Source organism: Ictalurus furcatus, chromosome 18 (genome assembly GCF_023375685.1).
Source record: "Ictalurus furcatus strain D&B chromosome 18, Billie_1.0, whole genome shotgun sequence".
Classification (NCBI taxonomy): Eukaryota; Metazoa; Chordata; class Actinopteri; order Siluriformes; family Ictaluridae; genus Ictalurus; species Ictalurus furcatus.
In genome coordinates, this window is record NC_071272.1 from 24,919,051 (window position 1) to 24,938,120 (window position 19,070).

The 19,070-nt window shown below is 43.1% G+C and overlaps 1 protein-coding gene across 3 annotated transcripts in view; it reads left to right on the forward strand.

Annotated features, from left to right (window-relative positions):
- Positions 1-1,945: 1,945 nt before the first annotated feature.
- Positions 1,946-19,070, forward strand: part of aff4 (AF4/FMR2 family, member 4) — a 30,287-nt gene continuing 13,162 nt past the window's right edge. The window contains exons 1-5 of one of the 3 annotated variants that reach the window (XM_053648637.1): positions 1,946-3,107; positions 13,695-13,821; positions 17,525-18,307; positions 18,777-18,821; positions 18,942-19,028. In XM_053648637.1, the coding sequence (XP_053504612.1) occupies positions 13,699-13,821; positions 17,525-18,307; positions 18,777-18,821; positions 18,942-19,028 (1,038 nt within the window). In that variant the 5' untranslated portion in view covers positions 1,946-3,107; positions 13,695-13,698. The other 2 variants (XM_053648638.1, XM_053648636.1) reach the window with 2 other exon arrangements.

Sequence of the window (19,070 nt, forward strand, 5' to 3'; positions counted from 1 at the left end):
TAGGTTTGTTTAACGTTCACATTCAGCATCAGAATGGGAAAGATCTCAGTGACGTTGACCGTGGCCTAGGTGTTGGTTTGAGTGTTTCAGAAACTGCTGATCTTCTGGGATTTTCATACACAGTTTCTAGAGGTTTACACACAATGGTGCGAAAGACCAAAAACATCCAGTGCGGCTCAGTCCTGCGGACAGAAACGCTGCGTTAACGAGAGAGGGTCAGAGCTAACAGGAGCTCAAATAACCAGCATGTCAGAACACAGTGAAACTTGAGGTGGAGAGACTACATTCAGGTTGCTCTGCTGTTAAGCAGGAATCTGTGTGAGAAAACAGTGTGTACAGACTCAAAGCCTTTATTTGGTCACGTATACATTACAGCACAGTGAAATTCTTTTCTTTGCATATCCAACTTTGTTAGCAAGTTGGGGTCAGAGTGCAGAATGGACCGGAGAGGGTTAAGGGCCTTGTCAAGAGCCCAGCAGTGGTAGCTTGGCGGTGCTGGGGCTTGAACCCCCGACCTTCTGTTAATAAATAACCCAGAATGTTGAGCCATCCCTGGACTGAGGATTGGGGGGAATGTCTGTGTCCGTTGTAGCCTCAGCTTCCTGCTAAATTATTGACAAATAGAAAATGTCATTTTAAAAAAAGATTGTGATTGTATAAGTATTTATATATTATATATTATAAGCTGTATTTACGCTGCAGGTCTTGATGCCCAATTGCGATTTGTTGACTATATCTGATTTTTTTTTGACGACCCGTGAAACACGAGGTAGAAGTCACCGGACGCGTAGGCTGAACATGAAGTAAAAACGGTGCAATTAATCCCCTTTAAGTATTGTATTAATAATAAAACAAAAGAAATACATTTTAAAATGTTGCATACCTTCTACGCTGTTAAATCTTTAATTTCAAGATACTCTGATATTGATGATTTAGGCTCTTTTTGTAAAAGTGAGAAAGAGTTGGTGACGCATTTGTTTTTTTTAATGTAAAATTATCCAAAGTTTTTGGAGAGAATTGGCAGAATTTAACTTTCATTTAGTAAAGATTAAATACTATTTTACATTAAAGGATATGATTGTGTATCATGAAAACAATGTTAATAAAAGTCTTGAATTTATTTTTATTTATTTATACCAATGGCAGCATTTTATATACATAAATAAAAGTATGTTAATTCAAAAAAAGGAATTAGCATGTTTAAAATATTATAATCTGATTTTCGGATTCCCTGTTACCAATTAAATGTGTATGTGATTGTGCCCTGTGATGGACTGGCACCCTGTCCAGGGTGTACCCCGCCTTGTGCCCCATGCTCCCTGGGATAGGCTCCAGGTTCCCCGTGACCCTGAAAAGGATAAGCGGTATAGAAGATGGATGGATGGATGGACGTTACCAGTTAATGCCACACTTTGTTTTGTACTACTGTATGCTATGTTACGTTTGTTACTTGCTCTGTTTTCATTTTTTTTGAAAAAAGGAAGTAAAAACAGAACAATTTGCAACAGCCGCAGATGAAAATATAACACAAGCTTTTGTTGTCTGCAGCATATGTAAAGGTGAGCAAAACTCCAGCCTCTTAAGGCGGAGAAAAAGAAGAGAGCCGTGTTGAGAGTTGTGTTTTCGCGGTCGGTGTCCATCTGAGTTGAAGTCATTCGCCACCATTGCTTTTTTAATGACGTACAACTCGCGTCGACAGGGGAATATCCGATCTGCCCGTTTACATAGCAGACACATATGCACATATCCGATTCATATCAGATTTATTCCCACATATGAATGAGGCCTGAGACGGATCTGAGAATATCGGAATCCATGTGCTTTTTTCCTGCTTACACATTCATGGGTCATATCCGATCTGTGCCACGTGGGAGGAACAAATCGGAATTGGGGCAGTTGAACCATGTAGTGTAAATGTAGTGTAAATGTAATGTAGTGTAAATGTAATGTAAATGTAATGTAGTGTAAATGTAGTGTAAATGTAATGTAGTGTCAATGTAATATAATGTAGTGTAAATGTAATGTAAATGTAAATGTAGTGTAAATGTAGTGTAGTGTAAATGTAGTGTAGTGTAAGTGTAATGTAAATGTAATATAGTGTAAATGTAGTGTAAATGTAGTGTAGTGTAAGTGTAATGTAAATGTAATATAGTGTAAATGTAGTGTAAATGTAGTGTAGTGTAAGTGTAATGTAAATGTAATATAGTGTAAATGTAGTGTAAATGTAGTGTAGTGTAGTGTAATGTAAATGTAATGTAGTGTAAATGTAGTGTAAATGTAGTGTAGTGTAGTGTAATGTAAATGTAATGTAGTGTAAATGTAGTGTAGTGTAGTGTAAATGTAAATGTAATATAGTGTAAATGTAGTGTAAATGTAGTGTAGTGTAGTGTAAATGTAAATGTAATATAGTGTAAATGTAGTGTAAATGTAGTGTAGTGTAGTGTAATGTAAATGTAATGTAGTGTAAATGTAGTGTAAATGTAGTGTAGTGTAATGTAATGTAAATGTAATATAGTGTAAATGTAGTGTAGTGTAGTGTAAATGTAAATGTAATATAGTGTAAATGTAGTGTAAATGTAGTGTAGTGTAAGTGTAATGTAAATGTAATGTAGTGTAAATGTAGTGTAGTGTAAATGTAAATGTAAATGTAATGTAGTGTAAATGTAATAAACGCGGCCACAGATTCGAATCTTAAACTCGATAATGAAATGAAGGGGTTTTTTTTTTGTTGCTCTTTTCCGCCCCCTCGTGGAGTACCAGAGCAGTAGAAATCTTTCGTGTGTCTGTCACGTGACTCCTTTTTCCCCTTCCTCTCAGGAACTGCTTCAGTCCCAATCAGTTCAAAATGCGCTGCAGGTTACTCAACATTTTATTTCACACAATAATGCGGATAAAACACAGCTCGGACTCATGGCTTACTTAACCCCCGCGGGATAAACACAAGATTAGGAGTTTTTAAAGAGAAGTTTGTATTTATTTGATAGTTTTTTAGACCAGTTCTCCGCGATGACACATTTATTGGAGCTGTGAGTCCTAGAGCAGAAAAGACAAAGGAGAGAAAAGGCTTTCAGAAGCTACGATGGTTTGGGCCTAAAACAAGACAAGAGGTAAAAAGCAAAGAAATTTATCACTTCGAACCTTCTAAAGTGTGTTTTATTTCCCGGAGGAGGAGGAGGAGGATGTTGTGGGTCTGATTGTGTGATTCAGCTGCGGTTTTTATTCCGTAAAGAGGCGGATTGTTAGCTCTGTTAGCACACAGTGCTAGCTGGGGCTGCTGTTGTTGTTGTTATTATTGGTGGAGGTTAGCATGAGCTAAAGCTAAACACTTTAACGCACAACTTGATTAACGGGGTTTAAAATGGAGACACGATTACATTTACTCGCTATTGGTTTGTCATTATATAAATACAATAGCTGTTTATTTTGTTTGTTTATCGCTAGTTTACTGTTAGCTTTCCTGTTTAGCTATAACCTATTTCCTAGCTCAGGAGTACACACACACACACACACACACACACTCACACACACACACTTTTTATTTTTAATCAAAGGTTATTTTAGTCTTCAGGCTGATTCTGTGATGAATTGTGAGCTGAAATGAAATCCTACAGCCATTTTTATCCAAAAATAACCCAGCAGAAGTGTTGAACTAGCTATCAGATCTCTCTCTCTCTCTCTCTCTCTCTCGCTCTCTCTCTCTCTCTCTCTCGCTCTCTCTCTCCCTGTAATACACACTCACTGACCAGTTTATTAGGAACACCCGGTCATCTCTCGGTCAGTCCTGCAGGACGCACGGTGTTGAGAGAAGGTCTGAGGAGAATAATCACTCTGAACAGCCGCGCCGAGTAGAAAAGCATCTCTGCGTGTCCAGCCTTCAGGCTGATGTAGGACAGCGGACGAGCACCTCAGGTCCTGCTGCTGTCAGATAAGAACAGGAATCCGAGTCTGCGTCAGGGACGGACTCGCTCGGATCGGACGGGTTGAGATCGGAAAAGCGTGGCGTGGTTTTCATCCGATCGTCATTGAAAGAATCAGACGCTGTATCGCATCGAGACGGTCTGATAGTAACGTCGTTGACGGGTCTCGTTCCTGTTCGCTCCGGCGGTGTGGTGATGTAGGTGCGAGGTGGTGACGGTGTGAGGTTCGGGTGGGATTGTCTACAGGAGGAAAGTCCAGGAGGAGGCAGGAACCTCACCGAGCCACGTGTGCTTTGTTAGTCACGGTAAGAACAAAATCGGACCGTTCTGGTACTATCAGAAATGTTCTCGAGGTTCCCGGCTGTAACCTTCTCTCTGACCCCAAACGCACTTTAGCTGTGTTTATTCGGACAGGAAGACATGTACACGCACGCGGTCGTGTCCTCTCGTACAGGAGCTGCTCGCTCACTTTATTTCCATCCGGATCGGAAGTGCCGGTGTTTTTCTCCGTCCTCCTCTGAGGAAATTACATGCGCACACACACACACACACACACACACACACACAAAACCTCAAACGTGTATCAGTGACGTATTATATATTAAACACTTCCTGAATTACAAAACGATAAGCGGAAGCTTGAGGCGCTCGCCCCGTCGTACCGCTCGCGCCGTACCGCTCGCTCTGTGCGGTGAAACCTCGCCACCGCGCTCTTCTGGGAAAGTTTTCAGCGTGAAAAAGGGAATAAAATCATGAAGAAACACGAGATCCTGCAGTCTGAGTAAAGGAGCCACAATTTACCATTATTATAACTCCAGCTACAGCGTCTTCTGTAAAGATTTACTTTATACGCACAATATCACACAACTTTTACTTTTCTATAAATAACCACCGACGCTGACGGCTCCTTAAATATCTAACGACGCACGTGACGTGAACATCCAGCTTCTAGGAAAAAAACAACCTGCTAGAAAAGCCCAGCTCCTCGTGGCTGTGTGGAGCGCTCGAGTGCTGATGTTAATATTGATTCCAGACGCCCCAGTGAGAAACGAATCCCGTCCGAACGGGGCTGTACACGGCTTCGTGTGTCGGAGTGGAACCGCGCGAGTCTCTCTGACGCTGCTGAGATTCGAGTGAAAGTGCTGGAGTATTCCTGTAAAGCGCGTGTGGAGGAAATGGCGTTTATTTTATCCTCGTGATGTTAAAGTTGATCAGAATAGATGGAGAACGCATCCGAGAGCTTTATAATGCGACGTGTAAATAACCGTCTCGTCCTGTTTCACTGACCTTCCTCCTTTACACCTGAACGTTATTAACACGCAGGATTGCTCCGCCTTCGATATTATACGGTATTTTAAAATCGCTTTATTTTGGTTTTCCGTCTTTCCAGCTCTGATCCGGGATTCGTCATCGCAGAGCTTTTTTCCATTTCTCTGTGAGCGCTCACGTCTACGCCGCTCCACCTTCGATATCGACTTCACGATCCAATCTCGCAGTCTACAGCTGCGCTGTTGTATAAACGTGTACAGCAATTAACCGTCAGTTTGACTTCCTGTGCTTTTAACATCCCCTCATCTTTATCCCGGTCAGGGTCACGCTGGATCCCGAGTGTATCCCGGGAACGCTGGGTGAGCGTCGGCCATTTTGTAACGAATTTAACTAAAGGAAATGAAGCAAGAGGGTGTAGAGGAGTAGATTTAATTAGTCAGCTTGTTTCTGCATCAGAAAATCAGCAAGACAGCAAGTTTTCTAGGCCTTGTGGTGATAAATAAATACACACACACACACACACACACACGGCGAGCGTGCGTTCTCCTGGAAGCGGATGTGTGTTATGTTGCATAAGCTCGATCGTAGCTGCTGATGGGTGTAGAATCGTGAGACGTGTCCGCTTCCCAGCGCACGACGTCACGTTATAAACACCGCTTCACGTCGTCCATGCTCCACTTCCTGTTTTCGTTTTCTCCATGAGTTCATCTAACCGTTTCCTCTACAGCTCTGTGTGGTGGTGAAGAAATCAACTCCATGACAGACGTTTCGGTTTCGTTCGGGACAGGAAGCGAATTCACGTTATTTATCTCCCACCCCGCGAGGGGCGAGAGTTTTACTCGCTGCTTTAATCCTGAAGTCTCTGACGGAAATGTTCAACCACGGTGGCGTTGAGCGAAATATTCGTTTTTCTTTCCTTTCTGGTCAATAACTGGAGATTAGACTTTATCAGACGTGTGGAAATCATGTTCTTGAGTTGAGTCTTTTGTGACTAGTGGCAGGGCAAAAATATCATATCGTGATTCCTGAGGATATTTCTGCACTACACGTGCGCATCACCGTCTGTAATTTAGCTGATAAACTGTCTGAAACAGTAGTAAGCAAGTAAATAAATAAATAAATACAACGTTAAACTGAGTTTGAGGACTTTTGTCTGTAGGCATTAAATAAAAGTGACATGAAATCAGTGGGATCTGTTCAGTACTGTTTCATTTGTAATTATTAAAAGCATAAAAAAATCACTATACGGACGATATCTCGGAAAAGTGCATCACGTAATAATTTATCACAATATGGATGTTATACGGAAATATCGTCCCGCCCTAACGACTGCTGCTGCTGGTGGGATTCGGATCAAGCGCTCGAACCTTTTCATCAGGTTTTACATCCAAACTATTCTCCAAACAGGAGCGTGAGCCGTCCTCGTCCGATCTCTCCTCGTCCGATCTCTCCTCATCACTGCTCGCTCTGATCTCTCCTCATCTGATCTCTCCCCGTCGCCGCTCGCTTCTACACACGTTAATAACGAATGAGAGATGAAACATCGGTTAAATCTATTTATTAGGGACAGCACCAGGATATTTCGGGGCAAAAATAAAGGCGATGAAACGTTCCTCGCGTCTGTTGCAGTTCAGATGGAGACGCTGGAGGAGTCGCACGGGGTGGTTTTTAATTTTATAATAACTTTATTATAACTTCTTGCTGGAACAGGACGCGAAAGTCCTGAGGTTATAATTCCGCGCGTTCTTAAATACCCGGAGTTTTTGTCTGCGTTAGAGAAGTGAAGATCCGCCCGAGTCGTCTCACCTGCATCTGACCTGTGTCTGATTTGCGTGTTGTCACGTCTCCTCTCGGATTAGAAGCGCGGGGAGAACCACAGGAGAGATCATTTGTAAAACAAAACGTTTTGCATCGCCCGAGAACCCGAGTGCTGACGTGAGACCGGTTCTGTTACGTGCTCGTTTACGTATATTCAAAGTAAACATCGTCACTGCCTCGTCTACGGAGACATGAAGGGACGTTTGGGGGGGGAACAAACCCGCATACATAATAGAAAGAAAATCCTGGGAGAAATTCTCGTCCACACGTGAAAAACGTGTCATTTTCATGAGATTTTTTTATTAAAGAGGAGAGAGAGAGAGAAAGGAGCGACGATGACCAATGTTACACCATGTCCTTTTCTTTCAGGAACAAATACTTCTGAACAACTTCTAGTGTGTGTAGTTGGTGTGTGTGTAGTTGGTGTGTGTGTAGGGCGTTTCACAGCTGCTGATGGTTCTAAAGTTCAAATAGAGAGCAAGCTAATAATAATATTAATAAAAAGAAGGAAATGAATTTTAATCTGTCAGTCAGCAGCGATGTCGATGATGGTGGAACCATAACAAAACCCTGTGAAGGACAATTCAGGACAAAAAGTTCAGAATCTGGCCTTCTGTCTGCTCTCTGCCATTTTTAACATCTCTCTCACACACACACACACACACACACACACACACACACACACACACACGTCCAGTACTGAACAGATCTCCATTTTGTGTTGTATTTCTGTGGAAACGCTCCTGTGATCAGTGACGTCAGACTCCGTGAGTCTTTACACGTTACAGCGGATTGCCTCATCGCGCCTCCCGATGAGTGTGTTGCTTATTTGAAGGACTTTTCGGCGCAGAACAGACGCTGCCCCTTTAAGAAATCTGCCCTGGAGCGGGGGCGGGAGAGGTGCCGGTGAAATGCCGTCTGATTGGCCGAGCTCCTCTCTGAACTTTCGCGTCAGAAGGTGGTGTTTCTCGTCTGGCATAAAATAACATGTCCTTATTTAGAGCGAGGCGGACCGTACCATTTCCTCCAGAGGTGGAACCTGAGCGGATTATTGACCTGCTTTCAGAGATGAGAGAAACGGAGAAGTTCTCAGAATTCAGTCCTGACAAGATCTCTCTCTCACAAGCATGCATTTAGTGCTCTCTCTCTCTCTCTCTCTCTCTCTCTCTCTCTCTCTCTCTCTCTCTCTCTCTCTCTCTGCAGCTTTGTTGTATTGTCCCTGGCTCCCCTCTAGGCCCATGAGAATGGTATCTCCCACAGGCGGCTCATACCCCCTCCCTAAATCTGATTTATCTCCACTGCTAGGAAATGACTGTGTCTCACAGTGAAGTGTGTGTGAGCTTCTGCTCGATAACTGATTGGACTCTAGCAGGAATGTGACCTTTTTCTGCAGTTTCTTCATGTTCTTCTTCCTCCATTTCCAATGTTTCTGAGGTTAAGACCATGGCCTCTCAGTCAGGGTAAGCAGGAGCGCAGTGGACCTTCACTCTCAGACGTGTTTCTGGTTAATAACTTCGGCCACTGGTGTTGATGGACTCGTGGACCGGCCGTATCCGTATCCTCCGTCTATAACAATAAGGTCATTTAAGAGAGCGCCACGTTATCTGAGAACTCTGGAGCCGCTGGGGTTCTGGAGCCGCTGGGGTTCTGGAGGGTTCTGGAGCCACTGGGGTTCTGGAGGGTTCTGGAGCCACTGGGGTTCTGGAGGGTTCTGGAGCTGCTGGGGTTAGTGTCATGTTTTGTGTTCAGTAGGATAATCCGGAGTGATGAGTTTCGTGGTGTATAGTGCTGGGTGTTGGGTTCCTGTACCGGGTTCCTGTACCGGGATCATGTCGAGGATGGACGTGAAATGGCTTTTCTTTACATAATCATTATTTCAGTTTTAATAAGAGAAGTTTTGGATGTAATTATCATTATTAGTAAGTACTAATAATAACAGTAATAGTAGTAGCGTGTGTTTACAGTAAATTATGAGTCACATTCCATCTTTAGTCGTGTTCCGATCGGATTCTTTCATCGTCAGGACGTCTGTAATGAACGTTGTACACGTCTCCTCAGTGATGAAACTCTCTCCAGCTTCCAGTGAGATGTTTTCTCTGATCCCGGATGTTTGTGTCACGTGGTCATGTTCACAACGTGGTCTCCAAGAGCAGAGACGAGGTTTTCCACCCAGACAGAGTCTACGTCTGAGTGCCTTTTCTAAAGCCTCCGTTGTTTTTGTGGAGAAAACCGCCAATCCGGACGGAAATAAAATCACAGAGGAGCTCCTGTAAAACAGAAACGACCCCATGAGCCTTTAATCCCGTCCGAATAGGGCTTTCGTTTTTATTCAGCGTTTTTGAGCAATTTAGACGTTTTTAACAACGGCGTGTCGTCATATCTGGTAACGACCGGAAGCGTTTCCGGTTGCCACTTCCAACTTTGTTAACGTGCAGAAGTCCGAAAGTGACTGCAAATCCGAACCGTTTATTAACGCTAGGGCTGCAGGATTATGGCCAAAATGATAATCCCGATTATTTTGATCAATATTGAGATCTCGATTATTTATCACGATTATTCATTGATTTTAGGGGCAACATTTTTATTGCACTTTCACATTTAAATGAACAGCACGCTGCTTTCATCTCCATGTTGTGCTACATTCCTGATAATGTACAAATCTTTGCATCAAATTAGACTGGTCCTTAAAGTGCATCATCTCGTAGAAGCAAAACATAAATAAAATAGTAACCAAAATATAGGAGAAGTAAAATTAAAAATGCCATCAACCAAATGAAAATATGAAATCAAATATAACAAGATGCAACCAAATGAAGACAATTCAGGCGAAAGCAGAAAAGTCAGTAACAGTGTTTACAGGAGGAGGGACGCAGACAGATTCTTTAATAATAATTACAACAATTTAGGAGCACAGTTGAAGTTGAGGATTTATTTATTTATTTATTTTTTGAGATGGTAACATTAATGTGCCACAATATAACACACAAGTAGGCATGAGAGAACTTGAGCTGGTCAATTATGACCGAATTTAGGAACACGGTGTGAGCCGTGACACATTAATTTACCTTCTGATAAACTAAATCTGATATTTTCAGATAATTTTACAGACTGTATGCAAAAAACAACCGTTAACCTGTTCACCTTGTAAACAAATACAATAAACATCAGTGTTCAGTGTGTGAAGTCTGCTCCTCGTAAATATATTTAAAGCTGCACTATTAGACATTTCCACTGTCATGGTTCTGGGCTGGAGTCAGTTCTCGAACCGCTCTGTGTGTATTGTGTAGATATCTGAATAATCTCATATAGGATGTGATTGGGTGAGTTCATTTACCCGTCAGATGCACAGCGCTTTAGTTTAATGGTGTTCATTACTGACGCTCCGATCAGGATTTTTACAGCCGATACCGATCCAGATACCAATCTTTTTTATTTAAGCTTTAATCAGGAGGTCCGTCATAAACAGTTAAATGTAAGCTCTCTGCTCATGGTCACTGTTAATCAAATTAAAATAATAGAGATATTATTAGAGTAGAGCAATGAGATACTGCGCGAGAGTGAGTGAGTGTGCGCGCGAGAGTGAGTGAGTGTGCGCGCGAGAGTGAGTGTGCGCGCGAGAGTGAGTGAGTGTGCGCGCGAGTGAGTGAGTGTGCGCGCGAGAGTGAGTGAGTGTGCGCGCGAGCGCGAGTGTGTGTGTTTTATATATTGGACAAGCAGTTGTGTTAATGTAAAGTTTTTAAATAAATGAGACATTGGTACTGGATATCTGTCGTTGTTCCTATCCGGTTAATGGATGATGATGATGATGATGATGGTAGTTGCGGCTCTGTCTGCGTTTGCGTCGTTCTCGCGCTCATCTGAAGTTTTAAGACGTTAATACTTGCGCTTCTGTGTTCATAAACACGGTGCTCTGTTGGTAGCGGATCATGAACCCCGTATACATGTTAGAAAATTCTTGAACACGTTCTCTGACTTATTATTCATAATAATAGTACTAAAAATAACTAATGATAATGATCAATTCTGTATTATTATTATTATTATTATTATTATTATTATTATTATTATCAGACAGGAAGATGTTTATGTATTTTGTGTAGGAGCTCCACAGCTGAACATCGGAGTACGCTAGCACGGGTTCTCTCTCATTCACATATCCTCCAGAAGATCCGTCTTTTTCTCCCTGATAAAACGGGAGATGATCCACGTGAATCTGAGATGATTGACAGTTGCATAAGTGTTTTGACCGGTTTGATATTAACTGACACCACCTGGAAGCCCCGCCCCCTCCGCTCCATCTCTCGTGATCTCGACTGGACTGGCGGCGCGCTCTCGCTTTCTGTCACGGTGTACACGGAGAATGTTTTGGCTCTGAGTGTGTGTGATTGGCTCTGCCTGGTCAGCAGTTCTCGACTGCACAACGAGTAATACACTGTCACGTTCGCCTGCGCACGTCAGCTGCACGTGATTACTTTCTGAACGTGACTACAGTAGGATCGGGATGTATAGCGCATGTACGTGTGTGTATACGTTGTGTATGTTGCAGGTATACGTTGTGCGTGTGCTCTCGGGTTATTTTTGCACTCGAGAAAGGAAAGTACCGCGGTTCTTGGGTAACTTGGGTAGCGAGAAATCCCTGCTTTCCTGCCTCACTTCCTGTCTGCACGGCTTAACTGAAAGTGTGTCAGCACAAACCGCTGGTATCTGCCTAGTGTCAGGTTCCCCTTCAGCCCTGTGGATATTGGATCCCACCGCGGGGATCTCGAGTGACCGGGCCACGCTGCCCCTCACTTATCGTCCCCTAAATCCACCGCCGACGTGATTAACGCTCGCCAAACTATTGTTCTCGGTCTTCTTAAATTTCCCCGAGTGTTAAGTTGCTGCGTTAGTCACTGAACATGCAATTTCCCCTGACTGGCCTAATAAACAGAAACGAGTCTCACGTTACACCTACAGCTTTTTAATCCGTGTAGCTCTGTTATTAACGCAGAGATAACACCGACTTTCCTTTCAATTATTTACGTTTATAGCGCACATCCAGCTGTTGTGATCAGGTCCACATCTGGAAATAAAAAAGATAACAGTTTAAAAAAAAAAAAACATGTACAGTTTAACAGTAGGGCTTGGTGATACGAAGATTTAATATCGATATCATGATAAATTGTGAGATGTCCATCACATTTACAGTGCCCTCCATTAATATTGGCACCCTTGGTAAATATGAGCAAAGTAGGCTGTGAAAAATTCTCTATTGTTTTAATCTTTTGTTCAAATATTCATAGAAATATTCTGCTCTCATGCAACTGCAAACACAGGTTTATAAAAAAAATCTTTGTGAAATATAGGTGTGCAAAATTATTGGCACCCCATTGAATTTATATGAGCAATATATTTGAAGTATGTTCCCACTGATATGTAAAAAACAAAAAAAAACAAAAACATTTTTTGTACACCTGGGTGACAAGGAGCAGGAAATTGTTCAACCATGACTTCCTGTTTCACAGGGGTATAAATATGAGGTAACACACAGGCCAAATTCCCTTAGTCATTCATAACAATGTTTAAGAGTGAGGAATATAGCTGTGATGTGCAGTAAAAGGTTGTTGAGCTTCACACAATGGGGCGTGTCTATAAGAAAATAGCACAAGCATTGAAAACGCCCATTTCCACCATCAGGGCAATAATTAAGAAGTTCCAGTCGACTGGAAATGTTATGAATCGACCTGGAATTGGACGTGTGTCTATCGTCTCAACGCACTGTGAAGAGGACGGTTCGAGTGGATAAACATCTCCAAGGATCACAGCTGGAGAACTGCAGAAGTTAGTTGTGTCTTGGGGTCAGAAAGTCTCCAAAACTACAATCCGAAGTCACCGACATCACCACAAGCTGTTTGGAAGGGGTTCAAGAAAAAAGCCTCTACTCTCATCCAAAAACACACTCGAGCGTCTTCAGTTCGGTGGTTTTGGAGCACACATGAAAACCTGACTGTCTCTGCCAGAAAGCTTCAGATGGGCCGTGGTTAGATCTTCCAGCAGGACAATGATCCAAAACATCATCAAAATCAACACAGAAATGGTTTACTGACCACAAAATCAAGATCCTGCCATGGCCATCCCAGTCCCCTGACCCGAACCCCATAGAAAACCTGTGGGGTGAACTGAAGTGGAGAGTCCACCAGCGTGGACCTCCAAATGTGAAGGATCTGGAGAGGTTCTGTATGGAGGAACGGTCTCAGATCCCTCGCCATGTATTCTCCAACCTCATCAGGCGTTATAGAAGACTCAGAGCTGTTATCTTGGCAAAGGGAGGTAGCACATATTACTGACTAAGAGTGCCAATAATTGTTGCACACCTATATTTAACATTTTTTTTTGTTTTTTGTTAAACCTGTGTTGTTTGTAATTGTTTGATATCCATGAGCGCAGAGTATTTTTGTGACATTTTTAAACAAAAGATCAAAAGGTTGAACAATAAAGAATTTTTCTTTGCTCATATTTACCAAGGGTGCCAATATTAATGGAGGGCACAGTATCATCAGTATTTCTATATGATGTGATATTTCTACACTGATATTGTGATATTGCTCCTTGTTCTCACGCGACTGGTTCAGGGTTTAAATGTAGGCCGAGTTTTTGGAAAGCTGCTGTTCCCCTCTTCTCCACGCTTAGTGACTGTGTCTCTGTTGTTAGCAACATGAACCGTGAAGACCGGAATGTGCTCCGTATGAAAGAAAGAGAAAGGAGAAATCAAGAAATCCAGCAGGGAGGAGAGGCCTTTCCAGCCAGCTCCCCCCTCTTTCCCGAACCTTATAAAGTGGTAAGTTTATTCGCTCCTTCTCTCTCTCTCTTTGTATTTTTATTGTAATGAGTTATTTTGATCTTTAGTAAGATTGCTGGTGTTTATGATGATCATGTCGTGAGAGTTATTACACGGTGAGTGTCGTAGTTCAGTGTTCCAGTCTGAGTGCCGTGTTGTTTTTGACCTAAATAGCTGCTGTGAAGCTCAGAAACCTGGAGCTTTGCACTGAGATTGAGTTTCAGAGCTTCTCTAACAGATTATTCTCCTTTTCCTGTTCCTGTAATGCCTCGTAAGTGTTTCTCTCTCATCATCCCCCTCATTAAACTCCTGAACTACACCCGGACTGTGTGATACTGAGTTGTTGTTGTTGTTGTTGTTGTTTTTGTTGTTGTTGTTTTTTCCCTGTTCTCGCAATTTATCGTTTTAAAAAAGTCTCGACAAAAGATGTGATCATCCAGAACAGACAGGAAGTGATCATTTCCACCATGTCGGGTGTATGGAGGAGTAATAACACAGCTGTGCGGTCAGGAACTGCTTACAGGCAGAGCCAATCACCAAAACTCCAAGCTCTGCTTGAATGGTGGATTTATAGTTAAAAAAAAGAAGTACATTTTGTGTATAAATCCTTTTATAAATCGGTTGTGTAACGTCCACATGGCCGACATTTTTACGTTTGAAGCGTTTGAACATGTCCGAGTGCCGACCCGTGCAGCACAGCGAAAAAACCCACGTTTCTAATCACTTTCTATTCATCATCCCTGTTAACGTTTATTTCTTTACTCATTACACCCTGATGTTGTGGGAATTTATGATGTTTTCAGGTCAGAATTTGCCTTTATTTCACTTTCAAAAGTTCAGAAAACCAGACGTGCCCTTTAAAAAAAAAAAAATGAAAGATCACGTTGTTGTAGGAATATTCAATCTCTCAATCTCAAAATAATTTATTCCTCTTTCTGCAAAAACCACTTCAGTGACCTCCATAATGAGTATATTATAGGAATAACGCACTCCAGAGCATGCACTTATAGGAAAATGATCCGCACCGGGGTGCTGTGAGGTCACCTCGCTGAAGTGGTTTGTTCCGCTCACACCACAGCCGTTTACCAACAGTTACACTGTTTGCTTTTATTAACGAACGACACCCCGCGCTGTTTAACGGTTTAGTGTAGATACAACGCTGTGGAACGTCCGAGAGACGAGTTCCTGCTCTCACTTACAGTGTTCAGCGTTAAACAGTCTCTCTCTCTGCCTCTCTCTCTGCCTCTCTCTCTGTATCTCGCTCTCTCTCTCCGCTCGTCATTTTACTGAGAGTGTAAACTCCTCCGTCTTGAACACTTTCCTGTGCTGTTAAACTTCACAAAGCACTGACACTGGAGACTCCTTCCATAAGCATTAAATAAAGGTTTCCTGGTTTATTAAAGTCACCGCATGGACGATTATAAGTTTTCCTTTGTTTAATGTGTTTTATTAAAATTGGTTTATGATTCATGTTGGATTTGGTGGAGCGTGCGCCGTACACGGATTTAAATCCGTGTCTCTGGCTGAAGTCCGTTCCAGATAACGGTCTGATCGCAGCTGAAAGTTGTTGAGATTGGAGTATAATCAGATGCAGAGCTTTCAGAGAGACTCGTGTCTAATCTTCTAATCTAATCTACACCGGAGCGGGTTCTTTACTTCACTGACCGGTGGAACCGAATACGTGTGCGGTTCCAGAAGAGGAGAATAAGAGAGTAATGTAGGAGATGAGCTGTACGTTGTTCTCTGAAAGGTCACGAAAGGTTAGGAAAGGTCACGCGGGTGCTTTCCACACACTCTTCACTCTGAATAACCGAAATCCCCTTTTACTCGTTACAGCTTTAAGTGTTAATCAGCGCAGAGATGCAGAGAAGAAACGTTGTGAACTTTTCCTGCATTACTCATAAAACACGGTCTGATCTTCATCACCATGTAGTCAGCATTACAGCATTACAGCTCCACATACACACGCTGCTGAAAGCGATGAACATCTACAGAGTGAGTTTGTTCACATTTTATCCCGTAGCACACTGTTGGGGGGTCAGAGGTTTTGTAGTGGTGTTCAGGTGATGTCCCCTGGATGAAAAAAAATGACCAAAACTTCTTCCACATCAGACGTTCTCATATTTAAACCTGCACTTGGGGAGATCGGTCAGATTTTGGCAAGATTAGGTCTCTAAAGGTTAAACAGGGGAAGCTGAATAAAGTGTTTTAATGCTATTTGAACTTGGGTTTCCTCAGCCGTGTAATACACTTAGGCTTTTAATGTGAATGAAATCGTTTGACGTGCCCTGACGCACAGAAAATAGTTATTGTGATGTGTTTAATTCAGAGAATCTCTCTTCATACATCTGCGTGTCTGTGTTTTCAGTTCGCTCGGTAATCTGTAACGTTAGAACCGTTCACGTAAACACCATGACGTGTTCTCCGAAATCAGTCTCGTCTCTTCAAGAAAAATCTGTTCAAAACAAACCTGGAGGACTTCAGAAGAAGAATTGTAGATACGCACGATGATTACGCAAGACTAAAGCGTGTCTAAATACACAGAAAGACAAATTGTTGACAAAATGGAGAACTACCGCAAATATCCCTGCATGGTGCAGTGGCGATCAGGGTGAAAAGGACCCCAGTGTAATGGAGGAAGATCTGCAGAAATGGCTAGAACTTCTGAGCGAGTTCTGTTCATGGGTCTGCTGTAAGAAAAACAGTCAGTAATGTAACGGGTGTTAACAGAAAGACAGCGGAGGAAACCACTGCTCTCCAAAAATAAATCTGCACGTCTCCAGTTGATAAAAGACCACATACGTTTAGTTCTGTGCACAGAGAGAACAAAGGAGAACGTTTGCAAACATAAACAATGCTAGGTTTGGTTTTGGTGGTGGTGTGGGGGATGGTGGGGGGGGCAGCTCGGGCTCTGCTCACATACACCAAACCCTCACCCACAGCTGTGAAGCATGGTGCATCAGGGTTTGATCAGGTTCCTCACTGAGGTTCACAGAAGAATATCAGGCCAGTGGCCCGTCACCTGCAGCGTCACCGAGAACAACACGACAACCAGACATCAGCCCAGATGAAGTGCTGTCACGTGACCTGAAGACGGCTGCACGTGCAAGGACTCTTTGTATAGACGAATGTTCTCAAAGTCCTCCTCACCATTAAACTAAAAAATATCTATATATCATCAAATATTATAGAGTTGCAGCGGGACTCGGGTGACCTGATACGCCCTGATCACGTTCTCATCGTTTACGTGACGGTACGTGATATATACCATCGATCTGAATGTTTATACGCTGACGCGGCGTCTTGAACGACGCACCAGTTCATCACCTTACACAGAAGCGTACTGTCTGATATCCTGCACAACCGGTCAGTACACTACTACACAAACCTGTACTGTTTACTCACTGCTCTTCCTCATCCTCATCCTCTTCAACACATGAAACATTCTATACGTCCTGTAGTTACACTGAGACTGTGTTCATACACTTTTATACACACGTATGTATGTTGAATTATGTTGGTTGGAGTTTCTGATGTTTTAGCAGGTCATGTGATGTGATATAATGCCTCCGTACCTCCTTAACGCTGGGTTGAAGATGTGTTTCGGAGACTCTGTAGTTTGTAACAGATTTATTTATTCTTGCGCATTTACGCGAACCACGTTCTTGAAAAAAACCAGCTTGTGTTTTGTTTCTTCACGCAGTCCAGCAAGGAAGACAAACTCTCGAGTCGCATCCAGAGCATGCTAGGAAACTACGACGAAATGAAAGAAATCATCGGTGAGCCTCCTATGTCCAAACTCCTGGCCAAAGGATCGAACGCTTCCTCCTCAGAGGAGAAGTCTCTGTACGCCGAGCAGCGAGGCGGAGTCAGCCAGAATCAGAGCAACAAATGGACTCCTATCGGTTCAAACTCCGGAACCTCTTCCTCATCTTTATCCAAGTCCCAGAACCGCTCAGGTTCGTCCAATCAGAGCGGCCACGGCACGAGCCAGCGCAGCGGTGCTAACAGCCAGCGGCACGAACGCGAATTCAGTAGCAAGAAATCCAGCAAACATGAGCACAAGGGCTCCACGAACTCGAGCGGACACTCGCGCTCGCTAGCGGTCGAGCAGCACGGCAAGGAGCGCTACCACTCCAAATCGCCCAGAGACCGCGAGGCCAACTGGGACTCGCCATCCAGAGTGCACTCCTCCTCCTCCGCTTCCTCCGCCTCTGCTTCATCGTCCGCCTTTCCCAGCGGGCAGCACTCAGGCCAGGCTTTTCCTCCCTCGCTCATGTCCAAACCCGGCTCCATGCTGCAGAAGCCCACTGCTTACGTCAGACCGATGGACGGTCAGGAGACGGCCGAGCCCAAGACCTCCTCGTCCTGCTCCGCTTCCTCCTCGGAGTCGTACGGAGGCCAGTCACATGGCAGCAGCGTCGGAGAGATGAAGGCCAATGGAAAAGCGGCGCTCACCAAGCTCAAGATCCCGGCACCGGTAGAGGTGAGATCAGAATATTTATCCCCGTGGGAACGTTAATATAAATCTCATCACGTGTGCTAACTGTGTGAAATGAATTTGTGTAGAAATAAACAGCTGACAGTTTCATCTTCTTAGCTACTGTCAATCAGGTTGTAATAAAATTCATTTAAAAATGAATACAAATATATACGATATTGACCACGTATCCGAAGTGTGGTGTGGCATTATCGATATCGTGATAACTGATGGTCACATGGCCCAGCCCTGACTGTACACCGCGTATATCTTCACGAACTGACCGAGGTTTCAGTTTCACAGCTAAAACCTTTCAAGAGTTTTTATTAGACAAACAGAAAAAAATGATTCTGTGGAAAATACGATTTCATCCTGATTCCAAAACAACATCCCAGAATTGCGTATCTGAGAGACTTTATTGCTCTGGATATCTTTATTGTTTGTTTTATTTATGAACTTTTGTTTACTTTGGCAGGGAGCTCTGACGGGAGACGTGAGCTGCGTGGATGAGATTTTAAAGGTACAGTCAGTGTTTATTATTAATTATACTTTTATTATGTGTTATTACTCTATATATATATTAGGATGTATAGATCATTTACTCTCTCTCTCTCTCTCTCTCTCTCTCTCTGTTTTCCAGGAAATGACCCAGTCCTGGCCTCCTCCGCTCACAGCCATACACACCCCCTGCAAGACTGAGCCTTCCAAGTTTCCTTTCCCGACAAAGGTCAGACAGTAACACTGAAATTCCTTCATTGTGTCTGGAATT